The sequence below is a fragment of the Arabidopsis thaliana genome, chromosome 5, assembly GCF_000001735.4.
Source record: "Arabidopsis thaliana chromosome 5, partial sequence".
Classification (NCBI taxonomy): Eukaryota; Viridiplantae; Streptophyta; class Magnoliopsida; order Brassicales; family Brassicaceae; genus Arabidopsis; species Arabidopsis thaliana.
In genome coordinates this window covers 1,318,984-1,342,035 of record NC_003076.8, presented here as the reverse complement: position 1 = coordinate 1,342,035, position 23,052 = coordinate 1,318,984, and the positions used below count along the sequence as shown (strand labels likewise).

At 39.6% G+C, this 23,052-nt stretch overlaps 8 protein-coding genes, 1 long non-coding RNA gene and 1 pseudogene across 13 annotated transcripts; 2 read left to right on the top strand and 8 right to left on the bottom strand.

The window, feature by feature from the left end:
- Positions 1 to 182: 182 nt before the first annotated feature.
- Positions 183 to 693, bottom strand: AT5G00975. The gene has a single exon (NR_142467.1). It is a non-coding gene; the product is annotated as an other RNA (long non-coding RNA).
- Positions 502 to 6,163, top strand: AT5G04670 (Enhancer of polycomb-like transcription factor protein). 2 transcript variants are annotated; one of them, NM_001342783.1, is made up of 5 exons: positions 931 to 1,796; positions 1,926 to 3,236; positions 3,328 to 3,445; positions 3,812 to 4,115; positions 4,200 to 4,221. In NM_001342783.1, exons 1-4 carry the CDS (start codon positions 1,152 to 1,154, stop codon positions 4,036 to 4,038), a joined length of 2,301 nt encoding a protein of 766 aa, NP_001330507.1. In that variant the 5' UTR covers positions 931 to 1,151; the 3' UTR covers positions 4,039 to 4,115; positions 4,200 to 4,221. The 2 variants fall into 2 exon arrangements, with proteins under 2 accessions (NP_196087.1, NP_001330507.1); NM_120549.3 differs by having other exon boundaries at positions 502 to 1,796; positions 3,812 to 6,163.
- On the bottom strand, positions 4,366 to 6,138 carry CYP77A4 (cytochrome P450, family 77, subfamily A, polypeptide 4). Its single transcript, NM_120548.3, has one exon. The coding sequence runs from the start codon at positions 5,985 to 5,987 to the stop codon at positions 4,449 to 4,451; it is 1,539 nt and encodes a 512-aa protein (NP_196086.1). The 5' UTR covers positions 5,988 to 6,138; the 3' UTR covers positions 4,366 to 4,448.
- A 916-nt stretch (positions 6,164 to 7,079) lies between the features above and the next one.
- On the bottom strand, positions 7,080 to 7,633 carry AT5G04650 (annotated as a pseudogene; the record flags this gene model as incomplete). The annotated part of the gene is made up of 3 exons: positions 7,080 to 7,100; positions 7,197 to 7,319; positions 7,568 to 7,633.
- Positions 7,634 to 8,113: 480 nt separating this feature from the next.
- On the bottom strand, positions 8,114 to 9,277 carry AGL99 (AGAMOUS-like 99). The gene has a single exon (NM_120546.2). The coding sequence runs from the start codon at positions 9,209 to 9,211 to the stop codon at positions 8,243 to 8,245; it is 969 nt and encodes a 322-aa protein (NP_196084.1). The 5' UTR covers positions 9,212 to 9,277; the 3' UTR covers positions 8,114 to 8,242.
- A 606-nt stretch (positions 9,278 to 9,883) lies between these two features.
- On the bottom strand, positions 9,884 to 11,599 carry CYP77A9 (cytochrome P450, family 77, subfamily A, polypeptide 9). The gene has a single exon (NM_120545.2). It carries the CDS (start codon positions 11,456 to 11,458, stop codon positions 9,929 to 9,931), a length of 1,530 nt encoding a protein of 509 aa, NP_196083.1. The 5' UTR covers positions 11,459 to 11,599; the 3' UTR covers positions 9,884 to 9,928.
- A 285-nt stretch (positions 11,600 to 11,884) lies between these two features.
- BIOF (biotin F) lies at positions 11,885 to 14,943 on the bottom strand. Of its 3 annotated transcripts, NM_203002.4 has the most exons (10): positions 14,495 to 14,943; positions 14,131 to 14,261; positions 13,943 to 14,050; positions 13,609 to 13,847; positions 13,491 to 13,532; positions 13,166 to 13,253; positions 12,943 to 13,076; positions 12,499 to 12,738; positions 12,341 to 12,409; positions 11,885 to 12,231 (listed from the first exon to the last, which is right to left on the bottom strand). In NM_203002.4, the coding sequence occupies exons 1-10, from the start codon at positions 14,742 to 14,744 to the stop codon at positions 12,102 to 12,104; spliced, it is 1,431 nt and encodes a 476-aa protein (NP_974731.1). In that variant the 5' UTR covers positions 14,745 to 14,943; the 3' UTR covers positions 11,885 to 12,101. The 3 variants fall into 3 exon arrangements, with proteins under 3 accessions (NP_974731.1, NP_001332170.1, NP_196082.2); NM_001342782.1 differs by having other exon boundaries at positions 11,941 to 12,231; positions 12,341 to 12,738; positions 14,495 to 14,921; NM_120544.3 differs by having other exon boundaries at positions 11,945 to 12,231; positions 14,131 to 14,921.
- A 108-nt stretch (positions 14,944 to 15,051) lies between these two features.
- Positions 15,052 to 18,462, bottom strand: AT5G04600 (RNA-binding (RRM/RBD/RNP motifs) family protein). The gene is made up of 8 exons (NM_120542.5): positions 18,223 to 18,462; positions 18,001 to 18,118; positions 17,803 to 17,858; positions 17,664 to 17,711; positions 17,470 to 17,567; positions 16,884 to 16,953; positions 16,685 to 16,795; positions 15,052 to 16,603 (listed from the first exon to the last, which is right to left on the bottom strand). Exons 1-8 carry the CDS (start codon positions 18,334 to 18,336, stop codon positions 16,550 to 16,552), a joined length of 669 nt encoding a protein of 222 aa, NP_196080.1. The 5' UTR covers positions 18,337 to 18,462; the 3' UTR covers positions 15,052 to 16,549.
- On the top strand, positions 15,108 to 16,448 carry AT5G04610 (S-adenosyl-L-methionine-dependent methyltransferases superfamily protein). Its single transcript, NM_120543.2, has one exon. The coding sequence runs from the start codon at positions 15,120 to 15,122 to the stop codon at positions 16,422 to 16,424; it is 1,305 nt and encodes a 434-aa protein (NP_568139.1). The 5' UTR covers positions 15,108 to 15,119; the 3' UTR covers positions 16,425 to 16,448.
- A 209-nt stretch (positions 18,463 to 18,671) lies between the features above and the next one.
- On the bottom strand, positions 18,672 to 22,962 carry SIR (sulfite reductase). Its single transcript, NM_120541.4, has 8 exons — positions 22,441 to 22,962; positions 21,312 to 22,088; positions 20,876 to 21,172; positions 20,582 to 20,779; positions 20,361 to 20,495; positions 20,161 to 20,277; positions 19,909 to 20,067; positions 18,672 to 19,791 (listed from the first exon to the last, which is right to left on the bottom strand). The coding sequence occupies exons 1-8, from the start codon at positions 22,630 to 22,632 to the stop codon at positions 19,738 to 19,740; spliced, it is 1,929 nt and encodes a 642-aa protein (NP_196079.1). The 5' UTR covers positions 22,633 to 22,962; the 3' UTR covers positions 18,672 to 19,737.
- Positions 22,963 to 23,052: the final 90 nt, after the last annotated feature.

Here is a 23,052-nt window from a genome sequence, read left to right as displayed (position 1 = left end):
GGGACTCCTCTACACCATGCGGTAAAAAGAGCTCTGCAGCTTCATTAAACTTCACCATTATGTTTCTTTTTTATTTGTTTCTTTCACTGAATCTCAGGAAAACATTTTTCTTCATGGCTATGAATTTTCTTTAAATCTTATGATTTGCATATTTTTTTCAAGAGAACCCATGTAAGAGAAAGCCTACCATTGGAAGATGAAAACCTAAAAAAACAAAAACAAAAGCTCTCTAATCACTTTTTGTGAAATTTAATCATAAAGAAATGGAGAGAGCCAATAGAGGAGCTCTCTCAATTGGAGATGCTCTAACAACTAGAGATTCCTCCAACAACTGTAATTAAACACTTGAGATTCAGACACCTTTCGCTTTAAACCCGAGGGCAATCTTGTCATTTCATGTTGTCACCTTTTGAAAATTTCGGCCCATTCCGTTTTTAAAATTCGTTTAAATTTTTCTAAATATTCGTGTAACCCAAAAAATTCGCAGTCGAGAAAAAAGAAAAAAAGATAGCCTTGGACCCATCGAACCAGAATCAATCTAAACCGTCGAGAATACCATCCAACGGTCACGACCAATCACCACTAAAGAAAGATCTTTTTTTTTTTTTTTGGTTTTCGATCATAAACCCTAGCCACCTCTGTTCCCTCTCTTCTTGTCAAAACGAAAAGTTCGTGAAACCATCTTCACCGCCGATCCTTCATCTTCTTCTTCTTCACCATGTCTACTCGTTTCTAGAAAAAAAAAAACAAAGATTTATACCCATGAACAGATCTCGATCCTCCCAATCGAATTTCTCAAATTTTCTTCGATCTCCAGAGATCTCGGCGATTTTCATTTTCTTTCTTCTTTTTCCTTTCTGGGTAGTACTAATTTGATCTCGAATCGAATCGGTTAAATCGAAAGTATCTAGCTCTTCCCCTTCCAATAGCCGTTTCAATTTCTTAAATTTTCCTTGAAAAGAAAGTGATTTCTTTTATAAAATCTGGTCAGAATCGGGGTTGGTTCTGTAAGAAATTCGTGTTTTTTTACAGAGATTAGTGGGTATAGATCGAAGAAGAGGTTTAAAACAAAGCCAATTTCTGAGTTCAGTCAAGCCAGTTGTGGCATCTCCAGTTAGAGTAAGAAACGGAGTCGTATGAGCACGGCATAGATGCCGTCGGTGGGAATGAGACGAACCACTAGGGTTTTCGGGGTGGTTAAAGCCGCAGACGGAGCCCGTGTCCTCCGTTCGGGTCGCCGGATCTGGCCTAACGTTGGCGAGCCAAAGGTACGGCGAGCTCATGACGTGGTGGATCGAGATTGTGATAGCGTTTTGAAGAATCAGAACAAATCCAAAGGCAATAAAGTCTCCTCCGGTAAAAGTAACAGCCAGCCTTGTAGCCCGAAACAAGTTTCTAGTGAGAAAGAAGACAAAGTAGATGACTTTCCGGTCACAAAACGGAGGAAAGTGAGAAATGAAGGTGTAGGGGATGAAAAGACTGTGGATAAGATGTTTGGGATTGTATATAGTAGGAAAAGGAAGAGACTTTGTGAACCATCATCAAGTGATAGATCAGAAGAGCCACTACGAAGCCTGAAGTTTTATCGCAGGCGAAGAAAACTCTCACAACGGGTTTCTTCAGTGCTTACTCTTACAGTAGATTGGTCATGTGAGGATTGCTGGTTTTTAACTGTTTTCGGTTTGGCAATGAGATATATAAGGAGGGAAGAACTCAGGCTGTCTTCACTTGCGTCTTTCTTCTTGTCTCAACCTATCAACCAAGTGTTTGCAGACCATGGCGTGCGATTCCTTGTGGTAATTACCTAATTACCTTTGCGCTTACTATCGTTAGGTTTGGACTACATTTTGTTTATGTACGTAATTGTGATCTTTAATGTTACTAAGGTAATCTTTTGGTTTCTTTTTATTGTGATGTTTTTTCAGAGGTCTCCCCTTAGCTCAAGGGGTGTCTGCAAGTTTTTTGGGGCCATGAGTTGTCTACCTCTCTTTTCAGCAGATTTTGCTGTCATTCCTCGATGGTTCATGGATATGCATTTCACTCTATTTGTAAGAGTTCTACCACGCTCCTTCTTTTTCGTAGAGAAATCTCTGTATTTGCTAAACAATCCGATTGAAGAATCAGATTCCGAGTCTGAATTAGCTTTACCTGAACCTTGTACTCCGAGGAATGGAGTTGTAGTTGGGTTACATCCATCAGTGAGAGCCTCGAAGTTAACGGGAGGAAATGCTCAGTATAGAGGCAATTTAGGTTCTCACAGTTTCCAAAAGAGGAGAAGCTCTTTGAGAAGGAGAAGAGCAAGAAATCTTTCTCATAATGCACACAAGTTGAACAATGGAACACCTGTTTTTGATATATCGGGAAGTAGGAAAAACAGGACAGCAGCAGTATCATCGAAAAAGCTTAGAAGTTCGGTGCTAAGTAACTCATCTCCGGTTTCAAATGGGATAAGTATCATTCCAATGACGAAGACAAAAGAGGAACTTGATTCTATATGTTGTTCTGCGAATATATTGATGATACATTCAGACAGATGCACCAGAGAAGAAGGATTTAGTGTCATGTTGGAGGCTTCGTCTTCGAAGGAGTGGTTCCTTGTTATTAAGAAAGATGGGGCAATCAGATACAGCCACATGGCACAAAGGACTATGAGACCTTTCTCTAGCAACCGGATTACACATGCCACAGTATGGATGGGAGGTGATAATTGGAAGCTTGAGTTTTGTGACAGACAAGATTGGCTTGGTTTTAAAGATATATATAAAGAATGCTATGAACGGAATCTATTGGAACAGAGTGTGAAAGTCATTCCTATTCCTGGGGTCAGAGAAGTGTGTGGATATGCAGAGTATATCGATAATTTCCCCTCCTTTTCTAGGCCACCAGTTTCATATATATCTGTGAACGAAGATGAGGTTTCAAGGGCCATGGCTCGAAGTATTGCTCTTTATGACATGGATTCTGAAGATGAAGAGTGGCTCGAAAGGCAGAACCAGAAAATGCTCAATGAAGAGGATGACCAATATCTACAACTTCAGCGGGAAGCTTTTGAGTTGATGATTGATGGGTTTGAAAAGTATCATTTCCATAGCCCTGCCGATGATCTCTTGGATGAAAAAGCAGCCACTATAGGTAGTATTTCATATCTGGGTAGGCAAGAGGTGGTTGAGGCGGTACATGATTACTGGTTGAAAAAAAGGAAGCAGCGAAAAGCACCACTCCTCAGAATTTTCCAGGTAATGTCATGATGCAGTGTCCTAGTATCATATTCTTTATTTTCAGTTTTGTTTTTATCATCAAAACTGATGTTTGCATGTATATAAACAGGGTCATCAAGTGAAGAAAACGCAGCTACTTTCCAAACCTGTGTTTCGTAAAAGAAGGTCCTTCAAAAGACAGGGGAGTCAACTCCATGGAAAAGCCAAACAGACAAGCCCTTGGATGGGTAAGTTTCCATAACCTAATGACTCAGAGACGCCTGGTTATTGCAGTGAAATGTTGAGGCTTGTGTTACATTTGTTTGCAATTGCTGAAAGTTAGTGCTTAGAGTGTACTCTTGAGAGTTAGAATAATATGGAACAGTCTTGCCGAACTACAATTAAGTAGAATAGGTTACCACAGAATTAGACTGAAAATCATTTCTTTTTGGTTAAGGTGTACTGTATTCGATTTGAGGTTAGATAAAGTTTTAAACTCCAGTATCATTAGGAGTTGAATATCGGTGACTAAGCTCGATAGAAGTTTGATTTAGCTCCAGAAAGTTCAGTATAGTGAAAATGATCTGATTCGTTTGTTGTGTTAATGTGAACAGTGGCTGTAAAGGCGGCAGAACCAGAGGAAGAAGACGATATTCTCAGAATGGAAGAAGCCAAAGTTTTGGCTGATAAAACCATGGAAACTGCCATAGCCAAAAGAAGACGAGCACAAATTCTTGCAGAAAACGCAGATCTTGCTGTTTACAAAGCAATGAGGGCTCTCAGGATTGCAGAAGCCATTAAGGAAGCCGAATCGAGGGAGGTGGACACAACCGTTGTCTAGAACTGAAATGGTAAAGATAGAAAATGTTACTGAAGTTGGGATCTTTTTGGCCATTTTTCAAGGAGGATTTGAAAGAGGTATAGTCTCTGTAGCTTTGGGTTTTATATGTATAGTTTCTACGCTGATATTGTAAATTGATTTAGATTTTTGTTTTTTGTTAGGTTTTTGTTTTGTTTTTTGTTCATACTACCGTAAGATGATGCTCCATCCTTACTTTTTTCGTTTTTCTTCCGACCAATATAATTTTGAAGAAATGTGAAAAAAAGAAAGTTAAAGGAGATATATGGAAATGTGCTATGGACTGTGGTAGTTTTGGTCATGTGTATTGTGTAGATTTGGGTACTTTAATGTTTATAAGCAAACACACCTTACAATAATCTCAATATTCTTAACAAAAAAACAATAAAAGACTAAATCCTTGGTTTGACCATAGCTCTCAACGGATTCTTCATCACCACCGTAAACTCCAATTTTCCGGCGAAATCAATCTCACTTCCTGGTGGATGAGCACACCACTCGAACTCCTGAACCATCCGCGCAAGCATCAAATGGACGTGTATGGTTGCCATTGCAAGTCCTGGACAGATCCTACGGCCCACACCAAACGGAATCATTTTTACTCCACTAATCCCGGTTATGTCAGCATCTTCCTTACCCAACATAAACCGGTCCGGATCAAACTTTTTCGGGTTATTCCAAATTCTCGGATCCTCACTAATACCCGGAAGATAAACCTCGACGTTAACGCCGGCGGGAATATCGTAACCAGCAAGCGTCGTCGTCTCCATAACGGCATGCGTCAGAGAAAAATAAGTCGGCGGATGTTTCCGGAGAAGCTCCTTAACAAAAGCTTGTAAAAAGACCATTTTGTCCACATCTTTCTCATCGACCCTACGATCATCTCCCACCGTTGATTTAATCTCATCGTAGAGCCGAGATTGAATCTCAGGATTCGCAATCAGCTGCGCTATCCCCCACTCGATCGCCGTCCCCGTCGTATCCGTACCACCGTTAAGAAACTCAGAGCAGAGCGTCACGAGCTCTTCGTTAGACGGCGTCGTTTTACGACCTTCGATTTTTAAATCAAAGAGTGTATCTAAGTATGAAAAAGACGACGCCGTTTTATCAGATCCTGGATTCTGAATCGCTCTCCGTCGTCTCTCGATAACTCCGACGACGTAATCGACTTGTTCACGGCGAACTTCGAGAGCTCGTTTCCTCTCTTTAGAGAAGAACGGAGCAAGAATCGGAAGATAATCGTCGATTCGTGGATCAACAGTCATTAACACCGTCTTCAAAATCTCATCCATCTTCTCGATTGTCTCTTCATCCATCTCGATTCCGAAACACATTTCCAAGAGAATACAAAACGCAGCGAATCTTGCGTTTTTAAGAACCCAGATTAGCCCGTCGTTGTCTCTAGCTTCCGATTTGATCCTCTCGATGAGTTTATCCATGGCGGATTGTCTCAGTTTCCCGAATTCCTTGAGACGTGTTGAGCTAAGCATGTTCTGAACCATGTTTCTTCTCAGAGATCGCCACACTGGACCGTATTTAGCGGCGTTGACGGTGAATTTGTTGCAGCTGAAGATTGTTCGGGTCGGATTCTCGGCGGGTCGTGAAGCGAAGAGAGCTCCGCGTTGGATCAAAGCTTCGTGGACTAGAGTTGCGTCGGAGAGGATGATCATTGTTCGAGTCCCCATTCTCAGTGTAAAAATCGGGCCATACGTTTTCTTGAGATCCTCTGCGTATTCGAAAAACGGTTTACCTGAGCGCGCGAACTGGAATAAGTTTCCGACCACCGGCCAACCTGGCGGACCTGGAGGAAGGTTTAAACGTTTCTTTGAATTGGAATTCCATCGAGTGATGATGAAAACGAAACCTGAGATGATAATGGCGAAGAAGGTGAAATCAAGAGAAGTTGGAGAAAAGGAGATTAGAGGAAACATTTTAGCTCTGTTTATTTCTTGTTGACTCAAGCAGAGAAGAAGAAGACGAAGATTATATAAGAACAGAGTAGTGCATGCAAAATTTTATGTAAATATTTGAAATTAAAAGTAACTTTTTTTTTTTGGAGTTTGATACTATGGACTGGTTTACAAGGCATATTAATTGGGTTCAAAGACATTTGTTTTTCAAAATAGGAACTTTCACTAATCTTAACATTTGTTCACCATTTATTTTTATAAAATTTGTGTTTTCATAAATCAGTTTTAATATTTTGACTCATTTGAGACTCTTATTTGGCTATGTGTAAATTGATATTGGTGTGTTTTTATTATAGACATGAATGTTTACAACTATAGGTAACCGTTTAGAAACACTCTTTACTTTCAAACAAGGTTTAAGTCAGAATTGATTATATGAGTCTAGATTCACCTATAACCATAGGCTGATTGTTACAACTAATAGGCAAATAGTCGATGAAAGCTTTAAACAGGAGTGTCCCAGATCTTTAATGCTGATAATTACTAATTAGATAACAATAAGGATGTATAATGAAAATAGAAAAAAAACAAAAAAAGTAGTTGTTGTATTTGGACCTACAGGCTACATATTTAACATATCACCGTGAAATTTACCTGTTAGAATGATAATTTGGGAGTCTAGGAATTGTGTGATCAGTGCATGTCTTTGTTTTTATTTATTGCGTTCAACTGTTCCTTTAATAAATTAGTAACATGGGAAAGCCAAATGTCGCAGAAAGCCATTTATTTACTCACTTTCCAATTTTGGTAGACCCAAAAACAATGAATAAAATCGTGTCATCTTTCAGCTAATCAGAATTCAACATCTTATTATACTTTGAGAAAAAACAAAAAAGAAACTCGAATAAACGTGTTTGACTTGGTTGGAATTCAATTTACTTGTCAGAAATTTCAACTGTTCTTCATGAGTGGTATTATATATGTCATAAATTAAGGGTTCTTCTGCAATTTTTTTTTCTTTTTCTCATCATCTGGCTTTTATACACTGATAAAGCCATATAGCTACAAAAAAGTGAGGGTCTAAACTACAGGAGACAAAACAAACTCCCTACACTAAACAAACTCAACAACGGACTGCAAATATCAGTTCACAAAAAGAACTTTAGCCCATGAAACGAAACTGCATTAACAAACAGAGATGCAAGTCCTTTCTTCCTCAAAAACTCTTACCAGGCAGCTTGGAGGACCCATTGCCACATACGACTGCAGTCTCAGATCTCCTGTCACACTTTTAGCAATAAGATTTGCTCCCCTGTTTGCACCAAAAGTTTCCAAAACCATCATCTTCCACACCTGGAACTAAACAAAAAACTCTTTAAAGCAAAAGATTGAGCTTTAAAAGAGGGGCCAAGCCTGCGGCCTATTAACTGCTTCTACCAATCCTTTTTCTTGGCAAGCAAAAAAAAACTCTCATGACTTTGTGACTTGACATGCTTTCAATAGACCAAAGCAAAACTCTTAGCTTTGCATCCTCTACACTTCTTATACTAAATATCGCCCGGCGACTGTGAAGTAAAACCACCCAACTCATTTCTTAACACCCAAGCTCCCCCTACATTGCATTTGAACCAATTACAAGGTGTTTTTTCCCAAACTTTCCCCGCCATATAAACACTTCTCTGCATCACGTTTTGAATGGAATCAATTAGCACCGGTTCTTCTGCAATTTGTTATGGAGCCATTCTGCTCTATTTTGGTAAAGCTTTATCTGTTTTCAAGTTATGAAGTAATCACAAAATACTGGCCTAGATGATGACTGGTTTTGGTACTTAATAAGAAAGCAGAGACATTCCTAATCAAAGATTGTCAGACAGATGTTTTCTGTTGTAAGACTCAATATTGGTTTTAATATTATTTGTTGGTTAGATTAGAAAACATCCCACAGTTAAACAAGACACAAGTTGATACAAGAAAAAAAGAGTAGTAAGACTCATTGGTTTTAAACTTTTAATATAAGAAGAAAACATCACACATATAAAACAAGACAAGTTGATAGAAAAGACTACAAAACTTAAAAGAAAAAAGGATGGTTTCTTCATTAGTTAAGGCAAACCAAAACTGAACCGGTTTGAGTTAGATCAACATCCCAGAAATCCAATGAAGCATGGAAAATTGATTGAAGTCAAACCGGAACCTTCCTTGAGTAAAGTATCTCTAACGAAAATAAACCGAAGCAATCCTTGAAACATCTGTTATCTTGGAGGGAGTTTCAAATATCAGCAATGTAAGTCACTGAAATAATCAGAAAAGCAGAGATTATCCTCCGGTAAATCTTTTTGAATCATTAATCCTCCATCTTCAACAGCTTCAGGATTTGAGCACAGATTTTGCTTTGTAGTCACCATCGAGGCATAATCCTCCATCTCACAACTCTTCAAAAGGCTTTCATAGTTTGTCTCAAAATCAAGTAGCTGATCAAGATCTAGCTCTTGATCGAATTCATCCAAGTTTTCAGGTAAAACATTGTTCTTGTCAGAAATCATTAGCATCGTATCCTTGTCGTCCATATCAGACACGTGGATATTGTCCTCATCCATATTTTTGTGAACAACCAATTCTCTATCTTCAACAGTTTCAGAAGCAGAGACGGGGTTTTGATTCGTGGTCACCACAGAGACATCGTCCATGTCCAAGTTCATCGATAGAGCTTCAGCTGTTGACACATAATCAAATATTTCATCAAGATCAAATTCTTCAGTGTTCTTGTTAAACCCATCGAAATTCACAGAACATGATTCAGGATTAAAGGTTTGCTTTTGATGAGTTCCGTGTAAAACACCCTTCTTCTTCACGTCCTCCTCACAATCTCGTTGATTCTGCAAATCCTTCAGATCTTTCAACATCTTCGACATCGAGTCCATTGCGTCTCTCAGTTCCTCCAGGTCCTCTGATTTTGAAAGCCTCTCATCTTCCCACCAATAGTCTAACCCTAGACCTTCCCGAGGACGCTGATTCGTGAGGAAAGCGGCTACAACGTTATCAACAGAGGAATGGCCAAAGGTGTAGAAAGAAACGTTTGATTTGGAAGAGACCGGAGTGGCTATGATCGCAATTTGTGCATCGGAGAGAAGACAAAGATCAGAGGCTTTGCTATATAGACCCCTACTGCGTTTTGAGAAAGCAACAGCTCTTGAATCTTTCTTCTCTATCAGCTCTATAGAAATCTTTCTCTTCACGCCCCCCATTCTGTGTTCACGATTTCACAGACAAAGAAAGAGAAGGAGAAAAAGACAGAGAGATTTTTGTGTTAGCCTGTTGCGAAAGAATATGATATGGCTACTCTCTGTTTCTAATCGTGTATATATAGACTCTGTGTTGTTACTCGTTTCTAATCAATCGACTATATTTCCTTTTTCTGACAATTAGCTAATCAGTGATTAAACGAACTAAGTATAATTATTTTCCTTTTTTGAAAGTAATGACTCTTAAACCGCCTGAGACGAACCAAACTAAGTACAATCGATTTCCTTTTTTGAAAACTTAACTCGAAAAGCACCTGAAACTAACCATGGCTGGTTCAGTTAAACCATCGATTCTATTTCCTTTTCGTGATAATCTACTAATCACTAATTAATCCAATAAGTATATGTTTCCTTTTCCTTTGTCAAAGAAATTTCCTTTTCTGAAAGAGTGATTTAATCGAAAATTTGGTTCAGTAATAAACAGTTATTTGGTTTAGTCAAACCATCTAAATTATTAGTTTATACTAGCTTAATTTGAAGACATGCAATAATGCAAACCAACTAAAACAAACGTAAATCGAATATGCATGGCTCTATTTAGTAATTGAAGAGTAGGAAAACATTTAATTAAACCAAAGCAAATTAGACAAAATGCGAATTTTCTCTCTTGAACCGGGTTTGGTCAAGTTAAAAGAATCAAAGACGTGGAATCAACGAAACTTAAACCCTAGCTTTAACCCTCGCTCTCAACGGATTCTTCATCACCACCGCGAACACCAATTTGCCGGTGAAATCCACTTGGCTCTCCGGCGGGTACGAGCTCCACTCAAACTCTTGAACCATCCTCGACAGCATTAGCTCCACGTGTACGACCGCCATTCCAAGCCCCGGACAAATCCGACGGCCAATTCCGAACGGCATCATTTTAACTCCGGCGACTCCGGTTAAATCGGCGTCTTCTCCACCTGTTATAAACCGGTCCGGATCAAATTTCTCCGGTTTAGACCATATCTTCGGGTCTTCACTTATACCGGGAAGATAAAACTCAACATTAGCCCCGACGGGAATATCGTAACCCGCGAGATTAGTCGGCTCCGTAACGCCGTGAGTTAACGTGAAATACGTCGGTGGATGTCTCCGGAGAAGCTCCTTAACAAAAGCTTGTAAAAAGACCATTTTATTCAAATCTTTCTCCTCAACCGTTCGATCATCTCCCACCGTTGATTTAATCTCATCGTACAGCCGAGATTGAATCTTCGGATTCGATATCAGCTCCGCGATTCCCCACTCTATCGCCGTCCCCGTCGTATCCGTACCGGCGTTGAGAAACTCTGAACACAGCGTCACGAGATCTTCATCTGACGGTGACGTTTCACGACCATCAACTCTGAGATCGAATAAAGTATCAAGATACGCGAAAGACGACGCCGTTTTATCGGAGCCGAGATTTCGAATCGCTAATCGTCGTTTCTCGATGAATCCAACGACGAATTGGACAAGTTTCCGGCGAAGTTCCAGAGAATTTTTCCTCTCCTTGAAGTAAAACGGAGTTAGAATCGGAAGATAGTCGTGAATTCGTGGATCAACGGCGGTTAAAATCTCCGTCATCATCTGATCCATCTTCTCAATCGATTCTTCTTCCATTTTAACTCCGAAACACATATCTAACAAGATACAAAAAGCAGCGAATCTAGCGTTTCTTAGAACCCAGACGAGCCCGTCGTTTTCCTTAGCTTCAGATTTGATCTTCTCCACGAGCTTATCAATGGCGGATTTTCTAATTGAACCAAATTCCTTTAACCGGTTAGAGCAGAGCATGTTTTGAACCATGTTCCGTCTCAGTGATCGCCACACGGGACCGTACATAGCGGAATGAACGGTGATATCGCTAGAACTGAAGATTTTCCGGGTCGGAGTTTCGGCGGGTCGGGTTGCGAATTGGGCTCCACGTTCGATCAAGGCTTGGTGTGCGAGATTAGCGTCGGAGATGATGATCATCGTTCGAATTCCCATCTTAAGTGTGAAAATTGGGCCGTAGATGTTTCTCATCTCATCGACATATTCGAAAAACTGTTTACCGGAGCGCGCGAACTGTAACAGATTCCCAACTACCGGCCAACCTTTTGGGCCTGGAGGGAGGTTCGCGCACTTTGGATTGTGACTGTGGCGCGTGAGTATGTAAACCAAACATGATAGGAGAATTGTGACAAGGGTGAAGAAGAAGAAGACATAATTGGAGATGTCTAACATTTTTGGTCTTGAAGCTAAGAATTTGAAGCAATGATGAACAAGAAGAAGAAGCAATTTTGAAACTGTTTTATGATATTATTTGGATCAACATATAAGCATGCTAGTTATTAGAAAGCTTAGAGTGTAACGTATGAATATGTGTATCTCTAATTTCTAAAAATATGTTCTTGTTTAAAATTTGAAATTCATTCTTTATTTGTTTATGTTAATAGAAAACATAGCATAACGTATGCGAAATTTCTAAATATATGGTTTTGCATAAAAATCTTATTCTAATAATACTTTCTCCACTCATATGGTATTAGGTTGATATTTCTTTTAGATGGGATCATGGGATTGATTACCATTTCAAACAAATACGGTGTATATTTTAGAGTAGTTGCAAAAGATACAAACCCTGGGACACACATGAGATTTCTCTTTTTCCCGCGCTAAGTTTCCGTTTGGGCTTGTGATACTTTTTATCAATTGGGCTTTTGCTTTGTTGGCCCAAGGAAAATCTAGATGTTATAGTACATTGCAAAGTGGGGATTACAACAATACAATGAATGAACTCTGTACTTCAAGTGATTCTTTCACTGACAATATCAGAAACAATTTTAGAATTAGAGCTTTGGAATAATTGCGACAACAGAAAGAAGTTTTATAATTTGGGAAATAGAAAGGAAGGAATGTGAGTGGCTGTGTTGTCAAAGTCCAAACAAGAAGAAAGCGCAGTGATGAGTTTCTTCACATCTTCTGTGGTATGTGCTGCACTCAGTGTCACCCTTAGCCTGAAGTAGGTATTCCACAACAACATACATGATGAGTTTTACTGAAATTTATACGATGAAATGGTTTCATTTCACAAGAAAATGATTTTAAAGTTTTTTTTTTGTTTACCTGCAAGAATTGGGTGGCACTGTGGGCGGTCGTATTGCCATTACATGGAAGCCTGATTTTAATAGATACCTGCAACAATGAGAAAAACCAATCAGTTTTACAAGTGTATGTGTGTGTGTGAGTAAGGAAATAGAAGACAGAGAGAGATGTGTGTGAACCGGCTCGCTTTGAGGGCTTTCTCTTGATTCCCTACAACAAGTGAGATAATGGGGCTTGAGATGTCAACTCCAGATAATTCCTTGAACTCTTTTACCCTCTCCCATATTGCCTTTCTTCTCCATATCTCCTTCCTCGCCACTACAACTGCTGCATAAGCAGCTGCAGCCATTGGGACAGGGATTGCTGTTGAAAATATGAATGAACGACCTCTCGACTGTATCAGTTGCTTCCATTTTTTGCTGTTTCCGTCAACAAACTTAAGCTGTTACCAGTCTACTAGTACATTGAAATCTCTGTTTCATTTATAGAGATATTGAGACGATACAGACTGATTATTGATTCACTTTATCATAAGCTTTCATGGACCGTATACTATAGGGATCTTAACCACCACTAAAACAAATTCTGGGTTCACGAATTTCAGATCACATAGGAATGAGTACCTGCAAGCTATGAAACCGCCATGACACCCTGCTGCCTTACTCAAAGTGCCCACACATAAATCTACATCAGCTTCACAGTTAAATTCCTCAGCCACGCCACCACCGTTTTCTCCACAGACAAATGTTCCATGAGCCTGACCGATCAATATTATTTTTCTTCAGCAAAAGTAGTAGTTGACACCAACATACTAAAATTTTACTTGAACATTTTCGATCAACTTACATCATCAATAACTAGAAGGAAGCCATACTTCTTCCGAAGCTGAGAGAGCTCTTCCATTGGTGCAAAGTCACCGTCCATACTAAATAAGCTGTCAAAACCAAAAATGAGATTCAACCATAAGAACTTCTTTCATATGTCGACAGTCTGAAACCACCAAAGGCGTTAATAAGCATAGAGACATGGTTTAGCCATTGTAGCTAGCACTATGAATAGGAAAAATAAAAAAGGACAAAATTATGATCAGATAAGAAAGTACTACAACATTAAATAAGTACAAGAACAATATGCTTAACGACAAGAGCAGTATATTGCACAAGATACTGACCTATCAGTCACCACGACCTTCCTCTTCATTTTGCAATTTGATCTATACAAACAGTTATAGATGACATTAATGGAAAACCCAAATATCAAGGGAGAAGTTGGGGAAGTGAAGTACTTACAATAACGAATTAAGGTGATACATGTCACAGTGTCGATAAACAAAAACTTCAACATTTCCTTGTCGTTCAGCAAGACGGACACCATCAATAATTGATGCATGATTCAGCGCATCAGAAAAGATGGCAACTTTTTCATTCTTCAGAGGTTTCCCGCTAGCGGCCAAAAGAGAAGCAACACTTCCAATTGCAACCATTGCAGCCATATTGGCAGCAAACCCAGTAGGACAAACAAGACAATCCTGTAAAGATAATAGACACATCATTTGTCTCAGTTTGAGATTTCTTACCAATAGCATGTGACTCCATCTAAAATCATTCAAGGACGTTTTTTCACCTCTTTTTTCTTCAGTTGCGCCAAACTAGACTCAAGCAAACGATGATAAGTGGTATAGCCACATATTAAAGCAGAACCCTTAGGTCCCATACCATATTCTTTGACTGCCTGCCTTGAAGAAAAAACATAAGACAGTGGAAGAAATCTATACTTAAGTTCGTTGACATGAAATTGTTTTGAAAACATACGTTTGCAGCAGCGTTTGATATTGTAGGATGTGAGCTCAAACCCAAATAATCATTCCCAGAGAACAAAAGCAGCTTCTTGAATCTCCCTTTTCTACACTCAGCTAATGCATCTCCACTAAAAATCTCTTCTCCTGTCAACGTGAAACTGATACAACATAAAAACCCAGTCTTTTGCCTAATCAATTCAGCTTCTTCACTAAACCCAAATTATAACCATCAATTACACTTTGCATAAAGCCATAATTCACTGTCTAAAGTATGAAAACGAAATCGCATTTGAGTTCAAAGGAAGAAAAAAACACCAAACTTTGGAAACTCCGAAACTCTCGGCAAAAAAAAATATCAGGAAAGAAATGAAACGTACCGTTGCTGGGTTCATCGTGAAGCCATTTCTGAAATGTAGGAATCGAGACAGACACCTCAACTGAAGTCCGATCCCATTGACACAAACCGTCGAACACCTCGTACCCGTCTCCTCCATTGGCTCTGCTTTTCACTATTTCTTCTTCGTTTTGCCTAGACATGCAAATGGGCCTCAAAGATCGAAGAATTTGCCTGGATTCAAGCACATTCACTGCTTCTTCCACAGTTTTATCCCACGAATGATCCGCCATTCTAAGTGCAAACAGAATTGTGATTTGGGCGAATTTTAAAAAGTGGTTCGGTAGCTAGAGAAAGAAGAGGACTTAAAGCCTCTTCTCCTACTGCTATGACGTAATTAAAACACCTGCTTCTACATGTTTGTAGACTCAGAGAAGGAAATGAGAGAGGCCTGGAGATGAAAAGCCCAGGACGAAGAAGAAGAAGATGAGTAAATGAAAAATTGAAAATTTCGGAGTTGAAACACGTGAAAGTCACATGATCGGTTTGTTCTGGTTTGGTTTATTCCGGTTTTATCGGTTTATTTCTGGTTTGGTTTTATTACGGTTAACTGTAAGCAGCATCATAAAAAGACGAAGATGGATGATGGTGAAATCAAAATCAAGGAAATGGCGCTTGATGTGAGAATCTTCGAGAAAACCTCTCCTTCTCGTTTCATCTCTTTCACTATCCCTAACCCTAATTCTCCGATTCATCTCCTCCGCGTCGCCGTCCTCGACTCGCCTGTTCATTCCACTGAGTCTTCTCCTCCCCGAGTCGCCGCCATTCTCGTCCCCAAGCACCGAGAATCCGATTGGATCTTCTCCACTGAGTCCGGTCAATTACAGCTTCTCCTTAACATGCCAGAAATCTCTCGATTGATCTTGATCGGTGATGATCACGATACTGACTCTGATTTACCTGCGGTTTATCACCGACCGAACGGCGAAGACGACGAATCTGAGAAACTCGAGATAAGATTGAAACCTCTTGTGGTAGCTTTGTTACCTAAAACCCTAACACGAGAAGAAATCGACGATGTGCCTTTTCTGATTTACGATGATAATGTTGTCTCCAGTGTAGAGATTGAAAAATGCGTCGGGCCTTTCGTTGGTGAAATGTTAATTGAAGATGTAGAGATTGAGATCGATGATGGAGTTAGAGAATTTAGGAGGAGATTGAGGTTTAAGAGAATGCCAAATTTAGTTCAATCTGCCATTAAAATCATTCCCAGAAGTTGTTCGAATCCTTCTCTGCCATTAATGGGAACAGAGTTCAAGCTTGATCTTACGGAACTTGTGCATCCTTACTTGGCACCAATGGTGGCAAGTCTTAGCTTGATTGGTTCTGATGTATATGATCATCTCAAATCTAAACCAAAGGCATTGTGCATTGGGGTTGGAGGTGGTGGATTGCTAAGTTTCTTAAGGCTACAGTTAGGGTTCGAAGTTACAGGCGTAGAGATAGATCCTGAAGTCTTGAGGATTGCAAGGCAATACTTCGGGTTAGAGGAAAGCTTAGCTCGTGTTCACGTTGAAGATGGTATTGAGTTCTTAAAGAGACTTTCTAAAAGCTGTGATGATGATGCCAGATTTGATGTCTTGATGGTTGATCTGGACTCTACTGATCCAATTCACGGCATGACTGCTCCTCCGGTTGAGTTTGTGGCTAAAGATGTGTTGCTAGCTGCAAGAACTGTTCTTGTTCCTTCTGGGGTTTTCATTATCAATGTCATTCCTCCGAACAAGACATTTTACCAAGAGCTTCAAGACCAGTTTAGACATGTCTTTGCCGAGTTGTATGAGATCGATGTAGGAAATGGTGAGAATTTTGTTCTCATCGCAACCGTTGCACCTAGAAAGAGCGGTTTCAACAGAGAGAATCTAACACCCGCTGTCTCGGGAAAGTATCTTGATGCTATACAGAAAATCTGAATCATTGAAACAGAAGTTTTCATTGCAAACTTTAAAGTTTAGTTATTGATCCAATATCAAGAGTACAACAGAACAGATTTCTATTCAAAAAAGGTTATCGGAAAAGTGTTGTTCAGCTTCAGCTTTTAGTCTTCTTCACTAAACTTGATCCTCTTCGGGACTGGCTGTGTGTTTCCAACCTGAAGCAGTGACACAAAACATGCAGTTATTAGTTCAATGTTGAAGATGTAGTGTATAGAATTGTGTAATCGGAAACTTACAAGCTCAGGGCATTCGTATTCTATTCCAGCGGCTTCGATTCTCTTCCTCCTTTTCTGATCCTTTTTAACTATCTTCTGCAACATTTTCCTATGCTCTTCCAATGTCCTTTCCTGTATACAACAGTGACATAAATCAAAGTTAGAGCCACTTGTTCAAGAGAAATGGCATATTGATAACAAGAAAAGTGGAGAGAATAACCTTATTAAGTTGTCTTCGCTCAATCTGAACCGAATCCACTGGTTTGAAGTTACATTTAAACCCTCTCCACCTATAACATTCAGGACATAGATACATTAAGATCCACAACTACTTGAAAAGAACAATTCTCAAAATAGGTCATGCATGTTCTCTTCTGGAAACACTAGAGAGTCTCGCACATCTTTTAGAGTATGGAGTCATTAGAAACCAAGGTAGGGGACAAGAATCACATTTTCTTTACCCTAATTTTATGACTCATAAATAAAACCATCTCAGCCAAGAAAACGATCTTTCAATAAACTCTCTTTTATCCTCACTTATTTTATCACATCCTATCTAGTATCATCCTATGACTCAAATGTCATTAAGTCTCACTCTGTAAACCATAGAACATTGTACTTCAAAGCTTGCGCTAAACCACACGAGATAGTATATTGTTATATAGAGCTCTTTCATTCAACAATATAGCACAAAGTACATAAGCAGCCAAGTAAAATAGCTAACCTACACAATTAGATATGCCAACTAACTATTTGCAAAGAAGATCCCTGATCACTACGAAAAAAAGTCGATTAAAATCACTCACAGATTGGGTTTAACATTCTCTGGTTCAATGACATGGACTTTAAGCATGTGCTCCATCAACAAATAATCATTCATTGCACCCGCTGCAATTTCCGCCACCTGCAGAGAACCAAATAAAAATGTCAAGAATTGAATCTAGAGTATATATATAGCACACAACGGTTTCACCAATTTTATACAGAATCTAAAGTATACCTCAGGGTCCTCAAACTGTATGAACCCAAAATGCTTTGATTTCCCAGTCTGTTAAGACGAATACAAATTCAAAGAGTTAAGAAAGAGCACATCGTATCAAACAAGAGCAAACAAAATAAAGTATCAATCAATGTATAACCTTTTTGTTTCTGGCGACTCTAACTCTCTTAACTGTTCCAAACTGCGAGAAGAAAGCTATAACCCAGAAAGGAAAACCAGATTATCAAACACATAAACCATAGATAGATAATAAAAAGGTTTATTCATATTAGCAAGTTTGTGACAACAAAGGGCATTAAATTGAGCAAACACAATAATAAAGGGTGTAAATTTATACCTTCAATCTCAGTCTCATAGAAGCCATGAGGGATTCTACCGATGTATAGCACAGTAGCTTTATTCTGAAGAGGTGGGGTGGTAACTGGAGCTTTTCGAGCTGGACCTCCTTCTAGTGGCTATCAACAAAAACCCATACAGAGAGATTCAATGTAAAACCCTAAAGAGTCTGATACGAAATCGAAACAATGGTGGTAGTAAGAGAAAGTATCGAAGGAAATACCAAAAAATCAGCTGAAGGTTTCGGGTTCTGGGGAAGAGGTAGCTGAGAAGAAGAAGCCGAAGCAGCAACCTTCTTCATGTTCTTCTTCAAAGCTTTCTTCGCCTTGGCACCCATGTTTTCGTCGTCGGCGAGAGAGAGAAAGAGAGAACGCAAGGAAGAGGATGATACAATTAGGGTTTAAGGCGATTAGGTTTTCAACCAATTTAATCGATGTGAAAAAATTTCCAGTTATACCCCTCCCGTCCATTCTGTTTTTTATGTGTGAATATGTTTTTTTAAATAATTGTGGACATTAAAAAATTACAGTGGTGTGTAAATTTCTCAAAATGTTTTACTTGTGGGTTAAAAAAACAGTCCATATTTAAACAGAGCAACTGAGCAACAACAGAAAGAAAAAGCATAAGAAGCCATCTTAGAAAGAGGAGTAATCAAATGATATCCAGAGCTTTTTTTTTTTTCTCATAAGGGATTTTTATTCATTAAACCAATCTTACAAACCGGGTGAACCGGATAACCTAGTAAACCGGTACCCACAACCCCTTCAGCAAAATATGCAGACAGAAGCCGGCACAATTTCCGGCGAGTGAACAACCGGAAACATCTCCGGATTATAAAAACAAACAACTATTAAACCGAAAAAGATAAAAGATTCAATTTAATCTTCAAATTCTTTCTCTTCTCATCACTGGATCTTTTCCGAGAACAAAAGCATGAAAGAAGTTGTCAGCAAACAATCAACCACGAGGTGAAGCTTCTGATCTCTTGTCATCACTTGCTAATAAGAATAGACTTCGGAAATTGATATCTTGACTTCCTGGAATGGCAAGACGGACCTCAAATGAGGTGATTGAAGCCGTCAAAAACGCCGGACCGTTTCAACTATAACGGTTGGAAGGAGTCAAGCAACCCAGAATTCGCCCAAATCTGGATATTGATTCATGTGGATGAGACTAAAACAGTCGCCCAATCGAAACACCAAAACACTTACCTGATTGTGGATGGTGGTGGAACGGATCGAGAGAAGGCCATGAAAATTTCCAGTTAGAAAAGAAGAAAAAACTGATATCAAATTGTTTCCCAAATCAATTCGGTGAAACAAACAGAACGGCAACGGGATAGCCGTAAACAACACCGGATACACCGGACGGCGAGATAGGACAGCGAGATAGATCGACAAAACCGGATCACATCCGGATTCATAAGCTGGTAAAGCATGCAAAACATCGAACAAAATCTCTCTCTCTCTAAAATTTAGAGAGATAAGAGAGAGAGGTTCTGACTTTTCCATATCCAGAGCTTTAAAAAGGCTTATTGATGGGCTAATTAGCCTTGATACAGTAATGCTTCATTATCCAATCAAAGACAAAGCAATCCAAAAAAACAAAAAAAAAAAAGAGGGTACAAAATCAAACCAAAACGAGAACAAGTTCTCCATCAGAGTTACCGAAGAGTAACAGTTCAGACAGAGACATTACATTACATGAATTATAAAACGAAAGATGATCTCTGTTGTGCTCATTGAGAAACTCCTTTGTATGTATCTATCAGCTCCTTCAGTTTCTCGAATCCCTGCAATTTTACCATTGTTAAAGTTAAAAAACACAGTCATTTGTTTTTTCTTCTTCTTCAATATAAATGTTCAAGCCACAGTGAGAGAGTTAAAGAGAAGTTATATGTGATACTTACCATGCGGGTTGTGTATTCTCCAAATGATTCTTTAGTTTGCCTCTCTAGTTTCCAGTGATAGAACAATGGCTCGCAGACTTTCTCTAAGTCGTGAACCTTAACCTTATCCATGAAACTTCTCGCTATCTGGGTCAGGTTCGGTGTTCCTCCTAGCCAAACCTGCACAACCGACAACAACTCAGAATATTAGCCTGCTTGCTTACTACTATACTGTCTCATCACTAGTAACAAGAGCTTGTGCTCCAACCGTACCTGATAGCTGTTGGGACCATCCCCGACTAGACCGAGCTCAGCCATGTACGGTCTTGCACAGCCGTTTGGACAACCGGTTACTCTTATCACAACAGACTCGTCGTAGTCCAGACCAACCTGATACAAGGAAGAAGTTTTGCACATCAATATCAAATGCCTGTAATGGCACAAGATTAGATAAGTGCACAGAGAGATCTTACCTTTTCAAACATTGCCCTAACTCTCTTTAGAATGCTGGGGATCCCGCGCTCTGCCTCAGTTATTGCCAGAGGGCACAAAGGAAAAGCTGGGCAAGCCATTGCAGTTTGGTTTAATGGGTCGACAAACTCAGGTTGCTGCACAAATAAGCAATGGTTTGCTCAGCTTAAGACACAATAGCTATTAGATTTTCATACCTTATGGGTCAAATAAAACTGCTTACCAGTAAGCCGGCCTGAGCAAGTACTGTGGTGATGGGACGCTTCCATTCAGTCTTTATATCACACAAGACAATGTTTTGGTTTGGTGTGATGCGGACATCAATTTTGTATTTCTCTATTACTTCTCTCAGCGTCTTCTTCATTATACCTCCAACACGACCACTGTCTACGTGAAGCCCACAAAACCATGCACCATCTCCCTATCAGTACACAACGACGATAAGATTTTATTGATTAAGCCATGCTATAAAGTTCTGAAAGTGACGCAATTTTCAAAAGGGTTTTAGTAACAATACCTGTTCATGCCATCCCAAGTAACTCTTGAACTCCCACTCTGGAAGTTCACGGGAAGGCTCAAACTTTTTACCATAATATTGCTCAACAACATCTCTGAACTTCTCAATTCCCCAGGAGCTGATCAAATATTTCATTCTGCTATATTTACGATCATCTCGTCTCCCGTGTTCTCGCTGTGTGACTACAATGGCCTTCACAGCATACAAAATATCTTCCTTTGGAACATAACCTATTGGTTCTGCCAGGCGGGCAAAAGTAGACTCCATTCTGTGTGTTCTTCCCATACCCCCACCAACCTACAAGATGAGTCATTATCATCATTAGTTTAAAACCAAGAAAGTATCCAGAAAAAGAATACTGAAAGAAAAGGCGGGCAAACAAGCCTGACACTAAATATATATAATAGCACATTAGGCTAAATGAGTGTCAACTTACATAAATATTGAAACCCTGTGGTTCCCCATTTTCATCTGAAACAACAACAACGCCAATGTCATTGGTGAGGAGGTCGACGGAATTATCTGTAGGAACAGTTACAGCGACCTTGAACTTTCTAGGCAAGAACTGGGTGCCATAGATGGGCTCAGGAGAGTCGACAAAGTTAGTTCCATGGGAGTTATCATTTCGAGCCTTCACTACCTCTGGAGGTTCAGCAGTCATGAACTGCTCTCCATCAACCCACATATCATAATAGAACCCTGATTGAGGAGAAAGAAGAGCCGCAATGTTGTCAGCAGTTTCTTGTGCAAAGAGATAGTCTTTCTTCACATAAGGTGCAGCAGGAGCAAGAACATTTCTGTTCAGATCACCACATGCACCAAGCGTGCTACCCATATTTTTAATAATCGAGCTCATCACAGTCTTAAGATTCTGCTTCAGAACACCATGAAGCTGAAACGTCTGCCTTGTGGTCAAACGAAGAGTACCAATTCCAAACTCATCAGCTAAGTCATCCATAGTCAAATAGAGCTGGTTAGGGACCTTCCCAGATGGATTCTTAGTTCGAAGCATGAAGGAGTAAGATCTTCCACCACGTTCTTCTCTGTTGTACTGTTGGTAGCTACCGTGGAACTTGATAAGCTGCACGGCTGACTCGTTGACATTTGGAGCCTCTGTTAAAAGCTCCTCGTTCAAAGGATACCTTATGAAATTACTCTTCTCCTTGATAATTTCGACTTTGCTCCGCTTGGTCGCAGTCTCAGGCTTCGCAGGCTAAAAAAAGAAACAAAAAAACAAAATCAAACATGAGAACGCATCACTGAATCTCTCTCTCTCTCACACTGCTATATCTTATTTAATCCTAAACTCAATTTCATAAAATATTAATCACCAATATGAAAAGCTATGAATTACCGAATAAATAATGATTTTCACGATACAGCTGCATCAATTATCATAATCCAGTAATCATTTCCACTAAGATAATAATCAGAATCTCAGATAACATAAATTTTTTAAGAATATTCGTGAAGGCGATTCAAAAAGCATCTCATGAATTTTTCACGACCATAAGCAGAAAACTCCTTGTAACTATAATAAATCAAGAGCAGGTATCGAATCTTACAGTGGAGACGGCTTGAATAGGCGAAGAACTCGACGAAGAAGCGGAAGGAGGAACCGGGACGCCGCCGCGTCCATATCTTCCTAAGAAAACAGAATGAGAGGATCTCAGAGCGTCGAGCCTCCCAAGTCTGATCTTCTGATCCGCCGTAAACACAGTAGCGGCTCCCGCCGGAGCTCGAAACGTCGATGACATCGCTTCAGAGAGAGAGAAGAGAGAGTGAGTGGCTTTGGGTGGGTGAGAAATCGAATAAGGGGGCGTGTGTTAAAAAACTAATAGAGAACAAAAGACAATGGTCAAAGCTAACGTGCGCTATCACGTGCATGACACGTGCGGCGGCTAGCCAGAAGAAGCGCGTAAAACGCACCGCTTTACTTTTCAGCTAATTTAATCCACCGTCCATTGAGAATCCAACGGTTGATTAAACGCGCGTGTTGGATAAGTTCGAGATAATAGGCGCGTGAATACGAATCTGATTATGAGAAATGAAAATGGAACTTTTACTCTTGATAAAAACTTGAACCGGGATGGCATCTTGGATATATTCAAAGTGATTGGTTTAGATGCTACTCTTGCAACTTGGTGCACCCAGAGAGTATCTACGTGGCGGATAAT

Coding starts and splice junctions, on each gene's coding strand:
- AT5G04670 (NM_120549.3), top strand. CDS start 1,152: ATGCCGTCGGTGGGAATGAGACGAACCACTAGGGTTTTCGGGGTGGTT. Junction 1,797..1,925: donor ATGGCGTGCGATTCCTTGTG/GTAATTACCTAA, acceptor ATGTTTTTTCAG/AGGTCTCCCCTTAGCTCAAG. Junction 3,237..3,327: donor CACTCCTCAGAATTTTCCAG/GTAATGTCATGA, acceptor GTATATAAACAG/GGTCATCAAGTGAAGAAAAC.
- CYP77A4 (NM_120548.3), bottom strand. CDS start 5,987: ATGTTTCCTCTAATCTCCTTTTCTCCAACTTCTCTTGATTTCACCTTC.
- AGL99 (NM_120546.2), bottom strand. CDS start 9,211: ATGGGGGGCGTGAAGAGAAAGATTTCTATAGAGCTGATAGAGAAGAAA.
- CYP77A9 (NM_120545.2), bottom strand. CDS start 11,458: ATGTTAGACATCTCCAATTATGTCTTCTTCTTCTTCACCCTTGTCACA.
- BIOF (NM_203002.4), bottom strand. CDS start 14,744: ATGGCGGATCATTCGTGGGATAAAACTGTGGAAGAAGCAGTGAATGTG. Junction 13,533..13,608: donor TATCACCTTAATTCGTTATT/GTAAGTACTTCA, acceptor CTGTTTGTATAG/ATCAAATTGCAAAATGAAGA. Junction 12,739..12,942: donor GGCGGTTTCATAGCTTGCAG/GTACTCATTCCT, acceptor TGACGGAAACAG/CAAAAAATGGAAGCAACTGA.
- AT5G04610 (NM_120543.2), top strand. CDS start 15,120: ATGGCGCTTGATGTGAGAATCTTCGAGAAAACCTCTCCTTCTCGTTTC.
- AT5G04600 (NM_120542.5), bottom strand. CDS start 18,336: ATGGGTGCCAAGGCGAAGAAAGCTTTGAAGAAGAACATGAAGAAGGTT. Junction 17,859..18,000: donor CTATGAGACTGAGATTGAAG/GTATAAATTTAC, acceptor TCTGGGTTATAG/CTTTCTTCTCGCAGTTTGGA. Junction 17,712..17,802: donor GAGTCGCCAGAAACAAAAAG/GTTATACATTGA, acceptor TCGTCTTAACAG/ACTGGGAAATCAAAGCATTT.
- SIR (NM_120541.4), bottom strand. CDS start 22,632: ATGTCATCGACGTTTCGAGCTCCGGCGGGAGCCGCTACTGTGTTTACG. Junction 21,173..21,311: donor CACAGGGTTTCAATATTTAT/GTAAGTTGACAC, acceptor CTCATCTTGTAG/GTTGGTGGGGGTATGGGAAG. Junction 20,068..20,160: donor ATGGTCCCAACAGCTATCAG/GTACGGTTGGAG, acceptor TCGGTTGTGCAG/GTTTGGCTAGGAGGAACACC.